The sequence below is a fragment of the Aedes albopictus genome, chromosome 3, assembly GCF_035046485.1.
Source record: "Aedes albopictus strain Foshan chromosome 3, AalbF5, whole genome shotgun sequence".
Classification (NCBI taxonomy): Eukaryota; Metazoa; Arthropoda; class Insecta; order Diptera; family Culicidae; genus Aedes; species Aedes albopictus.
Window position 1 is genome coordinate 271,716,941 of NC_085138.1, and position 12,212 is coordinate 271,729,152.

The following is a 12,212-nucleotide window of genomic DNA, read 5'->3' on the forward strand; positions in this document are numbered from 1 at the left end:
ACTACTACTACTACTACTACTACTACTACTACTACTACTACTACTACTACTACTACTACTACTACTACTACTACTACTACTACTACTACTACTACTACTACTACTACTACTACTACTACTACTACTACTACTACTACTACTACTACTACTACTACTACTACTACTACTACTACTACTACTACTACTACTACTACTACTACTACTACTACTACTACTACTACTACTACTACTACTACTACTACTACTACTACTACTACTACTACTACTACTACTACTACTACTACTACTACTACTACTACTACTACTACTACTACTACTACTACTACTACTACTACTACTACTACTACTACTACTACTACTACTACTACTACTACTACTACTACTACTACTACTACTACTACTACTACTACTACTACTACTACTACTACTACTACTACTACTACTACTACTACTACTACTACTACTACTACTACTACTACTACTACTACTACTACTACTACTACTACTACTACTACTACTACTACTACTACTACTACTACTACTACTACTACTACTACTACTACTACTACTACTACTACTACTACTACTACTACTACTACTACTACTACTACTACTACTACTACTACTACTACTACTACTACTACTACTACTACTACTACTACTACTACTACTACTACTACTACTACTACTACTACTACTACTACTACTACTACTACTACTACTACTACTACTACTACTACTACTACTACTACTACTACTACTACTACTACTACTACTACTACTACTACTACTACTACTACTACTACTACTACTACTACTACTACTACTACTACTACTACTACTACTACTACTACTACTACTACTACTACTACTACTACTACTACTACTACTACTACTACTACTACTACTACTACTACTACTACTACTACTACTACTACTACTACTACTACTACTACTACTACTACTACTACTACTACTACTACTACTACTACTACTACTACTACTACTACTACTACTACTACTACTACTACTACTACTACTACTACTACTACTACTACTACTACTACTACTACTACTACTACTACTACTACTACTACTACTACTACTACTACTACTACTACTACTACTACTACTACTACTACTACTACTACTACTACTACTACTACTACTACTACTACTACTACTACTACTACTACTACTACTACTACTACTACTACTACTACTACTACTACTACTACTACTACTACTACTACTACTACTACTACTACTACTACTACTACTACTACTACTACTACTACTACTACTACTACTACTACTACTACTACTACTACTACTACTACTACTACTACTACTACTACTACTACTACTACTACTACTACTACTACTACTACTACTACTACTACTACTACTACTACTACTACTACTACTACTACTACTACTACTACTACTACTACTACTACTACTACTACTACTACTACTACTACTACTACTACTACTACTACTACTACTACTACTACTACTACTACTACTACTACTACTACTACTACTACTACTACTACTACTACTACTACTACTACTACTACTACTACTACTACTACTACTACTACTACTACTACTACTACTACTACTACTACTACTACTACTACTACTACTACTACTACTACTACTACTACTACTACTACTACTACTACTACTACTACTACTACTACTACTACTACTACTACTACTACTACTACTACTACTACTACTACTACTACTACTACTACTACTACTACTACTACTACTACTACTACTACTACTACTACTACTACTACTACTACTACTACTACTACTACTACTACTACTACTACTACTACTACTACTACTACTACTACTACTACTACTACTACTACTACTACTACTACTACTACTACTACTACTACTACTACTACTACTACTACTACTACTACTACTACTACTACTACTACTACTACTACTACTACTACTACTACTACTACTACTACTACTACTACTACTACTACTACTACTACTACTACTACTACTACTACTACTACTACTACTACTACTACTACTACTACTACTACTACTACTACTACTACTACTACTACTACTACTACTACTACTACTACTACTACTACTACTACTACTACTACTACTACTACTACTACTACTACTACTACTACTACTACTACTACTACTACTACTACTACTACTACTACTACTACTACTACTACTACTACTACTACTACTACTACTACTACTACTACTACTACTACTACTACTACTACTACTACTACTACTACTACTACTACTACTACTACTACTACTACTACTACTACTACTACTACTACTACTACTACTACTACTACTACTACTACTACTACTACTACTACTACTACTACTACTACTACTACTACTACTACTACTACTACTACTACTACTACTACTACTACTACTACTACTACTACTACTACTACTACTACTACTACTACTACTACTACTACTACTACTACTACTACTACTACTACTACTACTACTACTACTACTACTACTACTACTACTACTACTACTACTACTACTACTACTACTACTACTACTACTACTACTACTACTACTACTACTACTACTACTACTACTACTACTACTACTACTACTACTACTACTACTACTACTACTACTACTACTACTACTACTACTACTACTACTACTACTACTACTCATCTTATTCACTACACAGGGCTCCTGTTCTTATCTATTTCCTAACACAACACATCATAGCATATCATTACTGCCCTCGGATGAATGAATGTCACATGTTACAATAGAAAAAACACATTTAAAGTTTCAAAATAAACTTTGTTGCATTTCAACTATCAAAATATATTAAAATTCATATTTTGGCAGAATATTTTAAAAATGCGTATGGAAGTGGAACCATCTCGGCAGGGGTCCTGTTTTGGGCACTTTTCTGCTATAACTCAGCCAATTCACACCCAAAGCGAAGAGTGCCCAAAATACCGGCCGCTGCCCAAGTGGTTTGCTACCCTATCTAAATATTACGCTTAACATAAAAACCAAAAAAATGTCGAAATGTAACATGTGACATTTTTACGTCCAACGGCAAAATAATACTTGCACAAATCGTGGATGGAGTTGCAAAGATTAATTGAGCATATCCGTTGCTATTGTAGATTTTGCGACTCTCTTCACTACAATAATCACAAGTCGTTGCAAGCATTTTATTTATTTAGAAAGCATCCAAAACTGAAACGACTTCTAGTAGATGATAGGATGGTGAAAATCGTGTAAAAATAATTAATTGGAAAAGTTTAACCAAGTTTCATATCATCGAAGAGGGACACGTTCGATTCGATACTCACCCCATGCAGGAGCGATGCATGCTCAGCAAGGAACAACACAATACTTTTATCCATTTCCTGTGAAAATTTTCCGTTTTCTAAGTTTCACGACTACCCTGAAAAGTTTTGCCTTTGTGACTTTGTGTATTATCGGCAGGTTTGTTCTCTTCGTCATGAGGAGTTTTTGTCAGTCAAGTTGCCTGAAACATGGCCATTCAGTTTAGTTGGGAAGGATTCGAGGTTAACACTGAGTTCAATACATTAAAACAAACCCTGACGAAAAAAAAACTACCGAAAATACCTAAGTTCCTCTACATAAATAAAACACACAGTCATGTTTGGCAGATTTTACGATACACGGTGTCAAAATTTCGATTATTATCGAATTTTCATGTACCTCGGATTTTTCTTCATAGAATGTTAGAATTTCGGCTATAATGTTTAAATGCAAAATTTGAAAATATTCTATCGGGGAAATTTTGAATTAGCTGAGTTTTTGGCTATTTCTCATACTAAAAATTAATAATTACTATTTTTGCCCAAAAAACGTCCCATACAAAATGTATGGAAAAATTTTCGCCGATGAAATATTTTCTAATTTTCCGATTATGAATATATAGAGCAAATACTAATCATTTTCGAAGAAAAATCCGAGGTACATGAATGTTCGATAATAATCTAAATTTTGACACCGTGCGATACTATTGTAGACATTACTAAAAATCTGCACTCACTTTCAGGTCGCCGACATGCAGTCCGAGTCGCGGCAAAGCGTCGCCAGCAACAATTCCAGCTCGGTTTCATCGCCACCTTCGCCGACCAATGATCGTCTCAGTTCCAGCTACGATTCCTAGTGGTAAGAATGCGGCTCATTTCGATGAGCTGAGCCGAGCCAGAAGCGTGGAAGCACCCGAATGACGCCCCTGCACGTCACTTATCGCGCTTCTGTATTTGAAGTGTCATGTATTGCTTTTTACACTGAAAATTTTCCTTGCTTCGCTGAACAACATGACGTTTTCTTCCAGCGAAAGCCTACGCGATACAGAAAATCGCTGAATTTCACACTAACACTGCAGAAAATCTGTCAACAATAACTCAATACACATGCATTTCCAGCGAAAAGATCTATTTGCGTGACAACAATCCACTCCCATGACTACCGGGCGGCCGCCGTCAAATATCAGGATTGCCAACTGTCCGGCGACTGCTGTCAGTTTTCTTTGTCGCCGAATCTGGCGCTGGGTCTTCGGCGCGGAAACCCAAAGGTGGGAATAAAATTTTGGGGTTTGCGCGCAATAAATGTTGAAGTTTACACCTACGTGTCGTTTGTATCTCCTAATCTCTGTTACAAAGCAAAACACATTACAACGGAATACTCTTAGCATGTCATACATCGCTTTTGATTTTAAATTTTCATATTTATTTTAAAGCCTTTTCTTACTTTTATTTCTAAGAAGTACCGTAAAACGGGGCGAATAGAAACACCTTCCAGCATACTTAGGCAAGTATCTCTGGAACCGTGCGTAATAAAGTCAGTTGCAAGGGTCTTAACTTTGGGTCCCTCCTCCCTCTTTAATTGCTGTAATTAGGATTCAAAACTAATTTTGATTTCGTTAACTTATTTGAAAAAAGGTTGCTTGTTTCTATTCGCCCCGCAATGGGGCGAATAGAAACAGCTTTAAACAATTTTCGATATTTTTTCCAATTTAAAGACAGAAATAACTTTTAATTCAATTAAAACTCTAACACTAGATTATTATAATTCACCTAGTGAAGAAAAAAATGTCGAATGTCGAAAAATACTTTTTTGCCATTACGTTGTGAAAAATAGGACATTTCAATTGGCTGAAGTATGTTGAAATGGCCTACTTTTCACCGCTGATGCAAGTGTGCCGAAAAGTACTACTTTTCGGCACTCTTAAGAGTGCTGAAAAGTAGCACTTTTCGGCACCTTTGGCCTAACGTACTTTTCACTTGCTACCGCGCCTCCCGTAGATTCAGCTACTACCTCTACATCCACTGATCTGCTGAATCCGGATCGAGACGATTTCAATCCCGATTCAAATTGCAAACCAGATGTAGAGGCTCTTGCTGAATCGACTTTTTCTTACGCCTCCACACAACTGTATGACGCCGGGAGCTCGAGCATTGTTGACAACTACTACATCACAGCCTACCTGATCGAACAAAAACCTACGCTGGCAAGCATGGATGCTCGCACGTGGTTCCTTCTGATATTGTACGTGCAGTTGAAACCCGGAATTTTCGACTAGCGAAGTTGGATTTTCCTCCAAATCCGTGCGTCGGACCTAACTTCGGAAGTGGTGCGCTGTATAGCGGACCAGGCTTACTATACAGCGCACGACTTCCGAAGTTAGGTCCGACGCACGGATTTATAGAAAAATCCAACTCCGCTAGTCGAAAACTTCGATTTCCAACTAAATTGAGAATACATGTTTGTGCAGCTAGAAAAGGTCATATTCAATAAGGCATTTTATGAGACGTTTCAAATCAGCTGTTTTTTGAATGTTTACCAGTTTTGAAGTCCAACCGATGGGCCCATTTATTTACATTTTCGCTAGCATAACATGTGATACAGGCCCATTCAATAAACGGGGTTCATTTATCTGCAAAAATGCGTCAATCCGCCCACTATAATTAATATCCGTAGACCGTGGGGATGTTTTTTTTTCATCTGCTAGTGACATCATACAGCTCGGGGGATTCATACATGCCGCATTAGAAACCGAAACATCTCTGCCAGCAAAAATCTGATTAGCGCTCATCACATGTTATGCTACTTTTCGCGAAAACAAAAAACACCAAATGTAAACAATAACAATGAGCGGCCCACCGGTAGAACGTCTCGTAAAATAGCTTATGGGTATTTTTCGTAATGGCAAAAAATTTTGTATGCAACTCGTTGCAAAACTCGATTTTTTCAGCACTCGTCATATTTATCCAACTCGGCAAGCCTCGTTGGATAAATGTACGACTCGTGCTGAAAAAATCATCATTTTGCAACTTGTTGCATAAATAACTATAGTCTGTTAATACATACCAAATCGATAAAACGCAATTTAAATGGCGGGAGTTTTTTTACCTCCAAATCGATACTTAGCTTTTAAAAATTTTCACAAAAAAATTAACGGAATTATCATCTCAAAAAAGGTTTATTGAAACACTAGTAGCATCCAACAAGCTAATAAAATTAAGTTTTGATGAATTTTAAAACATAATTGCCATCTTTTTTACAATAAGTTATTTGTTTCTATTCGCCCCATTGTTTCTATTCACCCCGTTTTACGGTATTCAAATTACTGAATTTTAGTGCAAAAGCGAGCTTTGAAAACTAATTGATCTCTTCGATAATACAAAACTGAACTTGGAAATCTTACCGAAATTCTCTTAAGAAAATACTATTTATGAAACGGTTGTGTTACTTTGAAAACGGACGCAATCAAGGTCCTCATCTCTGCAATAACTCTTAAACTACTAACTATTACCTACAACTACTAACAATTACTATTACTAATTAGAACACGGAAATCAAATTCTGCCATTTATGTGGGGGATATCGTAGAAAGGATCGTTGTGCAATATCAATAAGTAGGCATACGAACGTGGAAATTGTGTCGTAGCAAGGATTGGGTATTCAATGAGGGAGGAAACCATTATAAACTTCACCGGTAGAATAGATCAACAGTTCCAATTTTAGAGAGACATTTCCTAACACAGCAACTAAATTGTCTTTTAAACATTTCAACTTCAGCAGAAAATGAAACATAATCAAATGAGTAACACCTTAAACAACGAGTTCTTAACAGTAAACAAGATACATAAATCCATTAACTACAAAGGGGAGAAACCTCGATACATCTTAACCATCAACTCACGAAAACCATTTAGCAAATAGGACCTGTTGATTGAACCTTAATCCCTGTGCTCTAATTGATCATCTTGTGAGGATTTTGCTTTTTTGTGTATTGATCGTTTTTGCTTGTAAGAGAATGTGCATCATTGAAGCTGGAAGTGAACAGAAAGTCAAATTGGATAGTGAATTTAGCTGGCGATGGAAAGGTAAAAACGACAGTTCTTCCGAAAGCTTTCAGAAGCCTCTGTCAATGTGTCATTTTACCATTTAGTCGTAATGTCAAGCCATTGTAGATTGTTCATCTTTCTCATAACGAATGCTTGTCGTCCGTACTAAAAAAAATGCAGATAATTTGTGCGTTAAATTTGTGGTAAACATGTGGAGCTAGCCACCCGTCAATATTCGAAAAGAAACACAGAATCAAATTTATCGCTACCTTTAGACACACACAAATCTACTATCATTCTACATAAGGAACTTACTGATACAAGCTTGAACAGGTTTAGCCATTCGGCTTCTTGGCCACGTGAAGATGAGTGAACGAAAATATCGTTGAAAAGATAAAAACTGAAGACAATATTTAGTATTTCCGATACAGATTTACTGTATTTGTTAATATTATATACACAGAAAAACGGAAGAGACGCGTAGGAAATATAAAACTAAGAAATTCTACTGAAAACCATGTAAAAAGATTACTAATGCATTAAGTACACCATTAACTTAAATTTCATTGAATCTTCGTTGTAAAAAGAATCACACATTTTACCACTGTATAAAGCACTCACAATTTAAACCACAAATGATTTAAGCTTATTTCTAATAAGGCATAAGTTATTTTATCCTAACTAACATACCTTTTGTAACGCACCACCTCCGATCACAAACGGCCTGAACGGCGGATACGGCCATGGCAAAAAAAAGTATTTATTTATCCCATCACCACCTAATGCTACATAATTTATTTGAACCCTAGCAAATCTGTTTTCATTACACAATTTGAAACCTGAAATTTTAGAATATTTTATCGATTCCGTAATTCGTGTAAATGGCTGCATTTTCTTTAGTTCAAAATAACTTTCTACAAACGCTGCTATTAGCAAAGCTACCACCACAATGCGGAACGGTTATTAACGAGTGACATTTCACTCATATTCGAGACATGTTACAATAAAATTATTAAAAAAAACCCTCTCATGTCGAATCACAGCGTCACGCGAGCAATTATCTAAATTCCGACGGAAGGAGGTTAGACAAAAAAGGCAAATGCCGGTATAACAACTGGAAGGACCGGTAACAGCTAAGACAAGGAAAACAACTACAACGTGGAAACATATACTTCACTAATAAATAAGATTAGCAGTATATAGAATATACCGGAAATTCTAGTGTTTTATAAAATTATATTAATTGTAAAATTACCACGACAAAATATATTAATATTATACAAGTACTAAAACTGAAAGATAAAAAGTGGGTCGAATGTTACACAAATGTGAATATCACAGCCATATGATCATTATTTTTAATGCTCAAGATAAAGGAACTTTTACAGATTACGTCAATTCACGTAGATAAATTTTTCATGGGCAGCCGGAGCAGAATGTACACTTTTAATATTTTGTTAAATCGACAAATCGGCAAATTCTCCTAACTGTTATTAACTTTTGAATGTAATACCTACAGCGACTAGAGTTTATTGTGTATGTTGCATAAAGTTATTTTACACGTTACAGACAATGAAGTTATGTCTGTGGATTAGGTTGTCCCAAAATTGCACATGGTCGAAATGCTAGGGGGCTCACCCTGCAAATGATAGCTAAGGGTGTTAGAAGCAAACTTTTGTATGACGGCAGCTTTCAGAAATGACGTTTAGAGGTCGCCCCGGTGAGATTTTTGAAAAATGGCCTTTTTTCGAAATAAATTTCATACAAATATTTTTTACCGTACAAAAATTGGCAATACCCACTATTTTTATATTTTTCACAGCTTGATATGGATCCAAACTTCTTGGGAAAAATAATTAACGACATGTTTTGCAGGTAACTTTTTGATACTGAATTTTTGAATTTACTAAAAATTTGTTATTTTTTGATATACTGTGCATTTTACCCATCATAAAAAGTATCTCAACCTAATGCTAATTTTGAACAATTTCCATAAAAAGATAGGAAATTTTATGAGGAAAAACTTTGCTGAAGACAGCATTGCGTTTTTCCTATCCGTTTTAGAGTTATTCACGATTTACTATTTGGTAAAATTTTAATTTTTAGGTATTTTTCTAAAAAATGTCACATAAGAACTTCTTAAAAACACATACAAAGTAAAAATTCACGTATGCTCAACAAGTTTTTATCTTGATTGTGTTATGGAATTATGATGACATCATTAATTGATTTTTATTTTTTGTTATTCAATCCCTTCATATAGAAATTAACTAGCAAAGATTTCTTAAAAAGCTAGCTCTCTTGACAAGCTTCGTACTGACTATTGATTTTTTAAAGATATTCTCCACAAAATCAACATTTTGGAGTCATATTTTCGCGTTTATTTTACTTTCCTGACGATATTCTCAATTATTTTTTTACACGAAGATGTATGAGTCCTGGACCAGTGAAATAGCCCAGGAAACAGTGGCAAAGTGAATAAAGGCGAAGTCAGGTTTTTTTTACGCGGGGGATACGTACCGCGTAAAAAAAAACTCAGTTCAAAATCCAAAAAACCGCGTAAAAAAAGTCTCACCATTTCTCGACGAATCATGCAAAAATAAGCCGATGAATTTTTTTTTGTATGGAGTTTTCATTTACGCGGCCGCGTAAATGAAAACCGCGTAAAAATAAACCTGACTGTACGTTGATCCATAACAAATTCAAATCGCGATTACGAACATCTTACGTAAGAATACCAATTTTTAGATACTAAGTTCCAATTCAAGACATTCTAAAAAGCAGAGCATGTCTTTTTTACATTTACTGACTTGAACTATTTCATCAACACCGAAAATAAGATACACCGAGGCAAATTGAAACGGGTGGGATGAGATGAACCAGCGAATCGTCTGTGTAATTCGTCTGTGATAAATGTCTCAGCCTTCAATATATTTAAAAAATTTGAAAATGGTGAAAACGAAAGTTTTGATTCAAAAATCCAACGTTTCAATAACGTTTTATTTTGAGGTGGTTTTAGAATAAACTTCCGAGTTATGACGGTTTAAATGATGTACCATTTGACCAAAATCGAGAGGTCTGCAAAAATTGTTGTGGCTCTAACTAACGAGGGGTCCATCAATTTGAGTAACTAAATGCATTTTCCTTAGTTTTTTTGCGAGGACTTTCAGAAAATCTCCACCTTAAGCATTTCTAGGTGTAAATAGTGGGCCGGTCTCAGCGAGAGTTATTCCCCAAGTAACCACGAAGCCGTATATAAGTGCATCAATGCATCAATTTTGCTATGTATTGATATTTAAAATTGTGAATATAATGCTGCGTTACTTTAACTCATTGAAGGCCCCACTAAAATCAAATTAGTGCCACATATTGCAGCACGTTGACAGCCATTACTAATCTATATCTATCATCTATATCTATATATATAAAAATGAGTTTGAAGTCCCTTTGAGGCAACAAAACTTACGAACGGGTGAGCCGATCAGGATGACTCATGCAGGGTTTGATTCGTATTCATGGTGGCTGTGTTTATAAGTAGTAAAAGTTGTAAAAATCATCTAAAAAGTAAGAAAATTGATAAAAACCTGATTTTTTATGAATTGGGAAGAAAATCAACACGATCCCAATAACACCAATCTAGAGTGCCGTGCTACAATGAACCCAACAGTTGTCAAACCACCACAGCATGGCAAGACAAAGTTTGCCGGGACAGCTAGTATAAATGAGTTTGAAGTCCCTTTGAGGCAACAAAACTCACGAACGGGTGAACCGATCAGGATGACTTATGCAGGGATTGATTCGTATTCATGGTGGCTGTGTTTATATGCAGAAAAAGTTACGAAAACCATTTAAAAAGATATGAAAATTGTGAAAATACTGATTTTTTATAAGCCGGGAACAAATTCAGCATGATTAAAATTAAATCAATCTAGAGTGCGGTGACGTTATGAGCTCAACAGTTGTCAAACCACCACAGCTTGGCAAGACAACGTTTGCCGGGACAGCTAGTGTAACATAAATGCATGTGCTGTATGTACATTTGCATTTACACATGCTTAATACGAAAAACCAATTTCTTGCAACAAAAACAACATAGTTATCCAAAGTTTTGCTCAAACAGCATCTAATTAGGCAAAGAATCATAATACCCACGCTTTTTGCACCATTTTATTGCAGAAACGAAGAATAATTCTCACCATTTAGCTCATTACCACTAAGTACTACACCGAATGTGCCCCAGTGTGGATTACTGCATTTCGCATTGCAAGGGTTGATATTTCGACAATGATTTTTCATAAGGGCCTAACTGATTTGATCGATTTCTCTTCGTCGACTCTCTCTTTCGCTAATAACTTGATCAAAACAAACAAAATCATTATTCTTTTTGTTTCTATAGCAGCATGTAGTCGTCTTCTTCGCATTTCAACCAAAAAATCTTTGGAAAACTCAATACACATTCTGTGATAACACAAAGAGAGGATCGATGAAGAGAACTCGAAAATGTCAGTTAGGCCCAAATGAAAAATCAGTGTATTTATTTTATAGTAAATTTTAAATATTCATTCTAATTCGTGCAATGAATATTGAGTTGTCCAAAAAAAGTCTCACGAAACCTACTGCAAGCCTATCCATATACGTGAGAACAAAAGATGTTTACAAAGTTTACAGATAGATTAACACGGGAAATCTGAACACAAACCACTACCACACTGGAATTTGGATTGGTCAATATCCATCACCCCTACTTTTGCTTCTTGCATCGATCAGATTCAAGGATATTATGTTTCCAGTTCAAAACCGAATTAGCGACAT

General features: G+C 35.5%; 1 protein-coding gene across 7 annotated transcripts in view; it reads left to right on the forward strand.

The window, feature by feature from the left end:
• LOC109433178 (serine/threonine-protein kinase Genghis Khan) overlaps positions 1 to 8,706 on the forward strand; it is a 187,331-nt gene extending 178,625 nt beyond the window's left edge. For 6 of the 7 annotated variants that reach the window (XM_062860822.1, XM_062860824.1, XM_062860825.1 and 3 more), the window contains 2 exons: positions 4,100 to 4,323; positions 4,656 to 8,706. In XM_062860822.1, coding sequence (XP_062716806.1) covers positions 4,100 to 4,213 — 114 coding nt within the window. In that variant the 3' untranslated portion in view covers positions 4,214 to 4,323; positions 4,656 to 8,706. Of the gene's footprint in view, positions 1 to 4,099; positions 4,326 to 4,655 lie in introns of those variants that run through there. The other variant, XM_062860820.1, reaches the window with a different exon arrangement.
• The last annotated feature ends 3,506 nt before the right edge of the window (positions 8,707 to 12,212 follow it).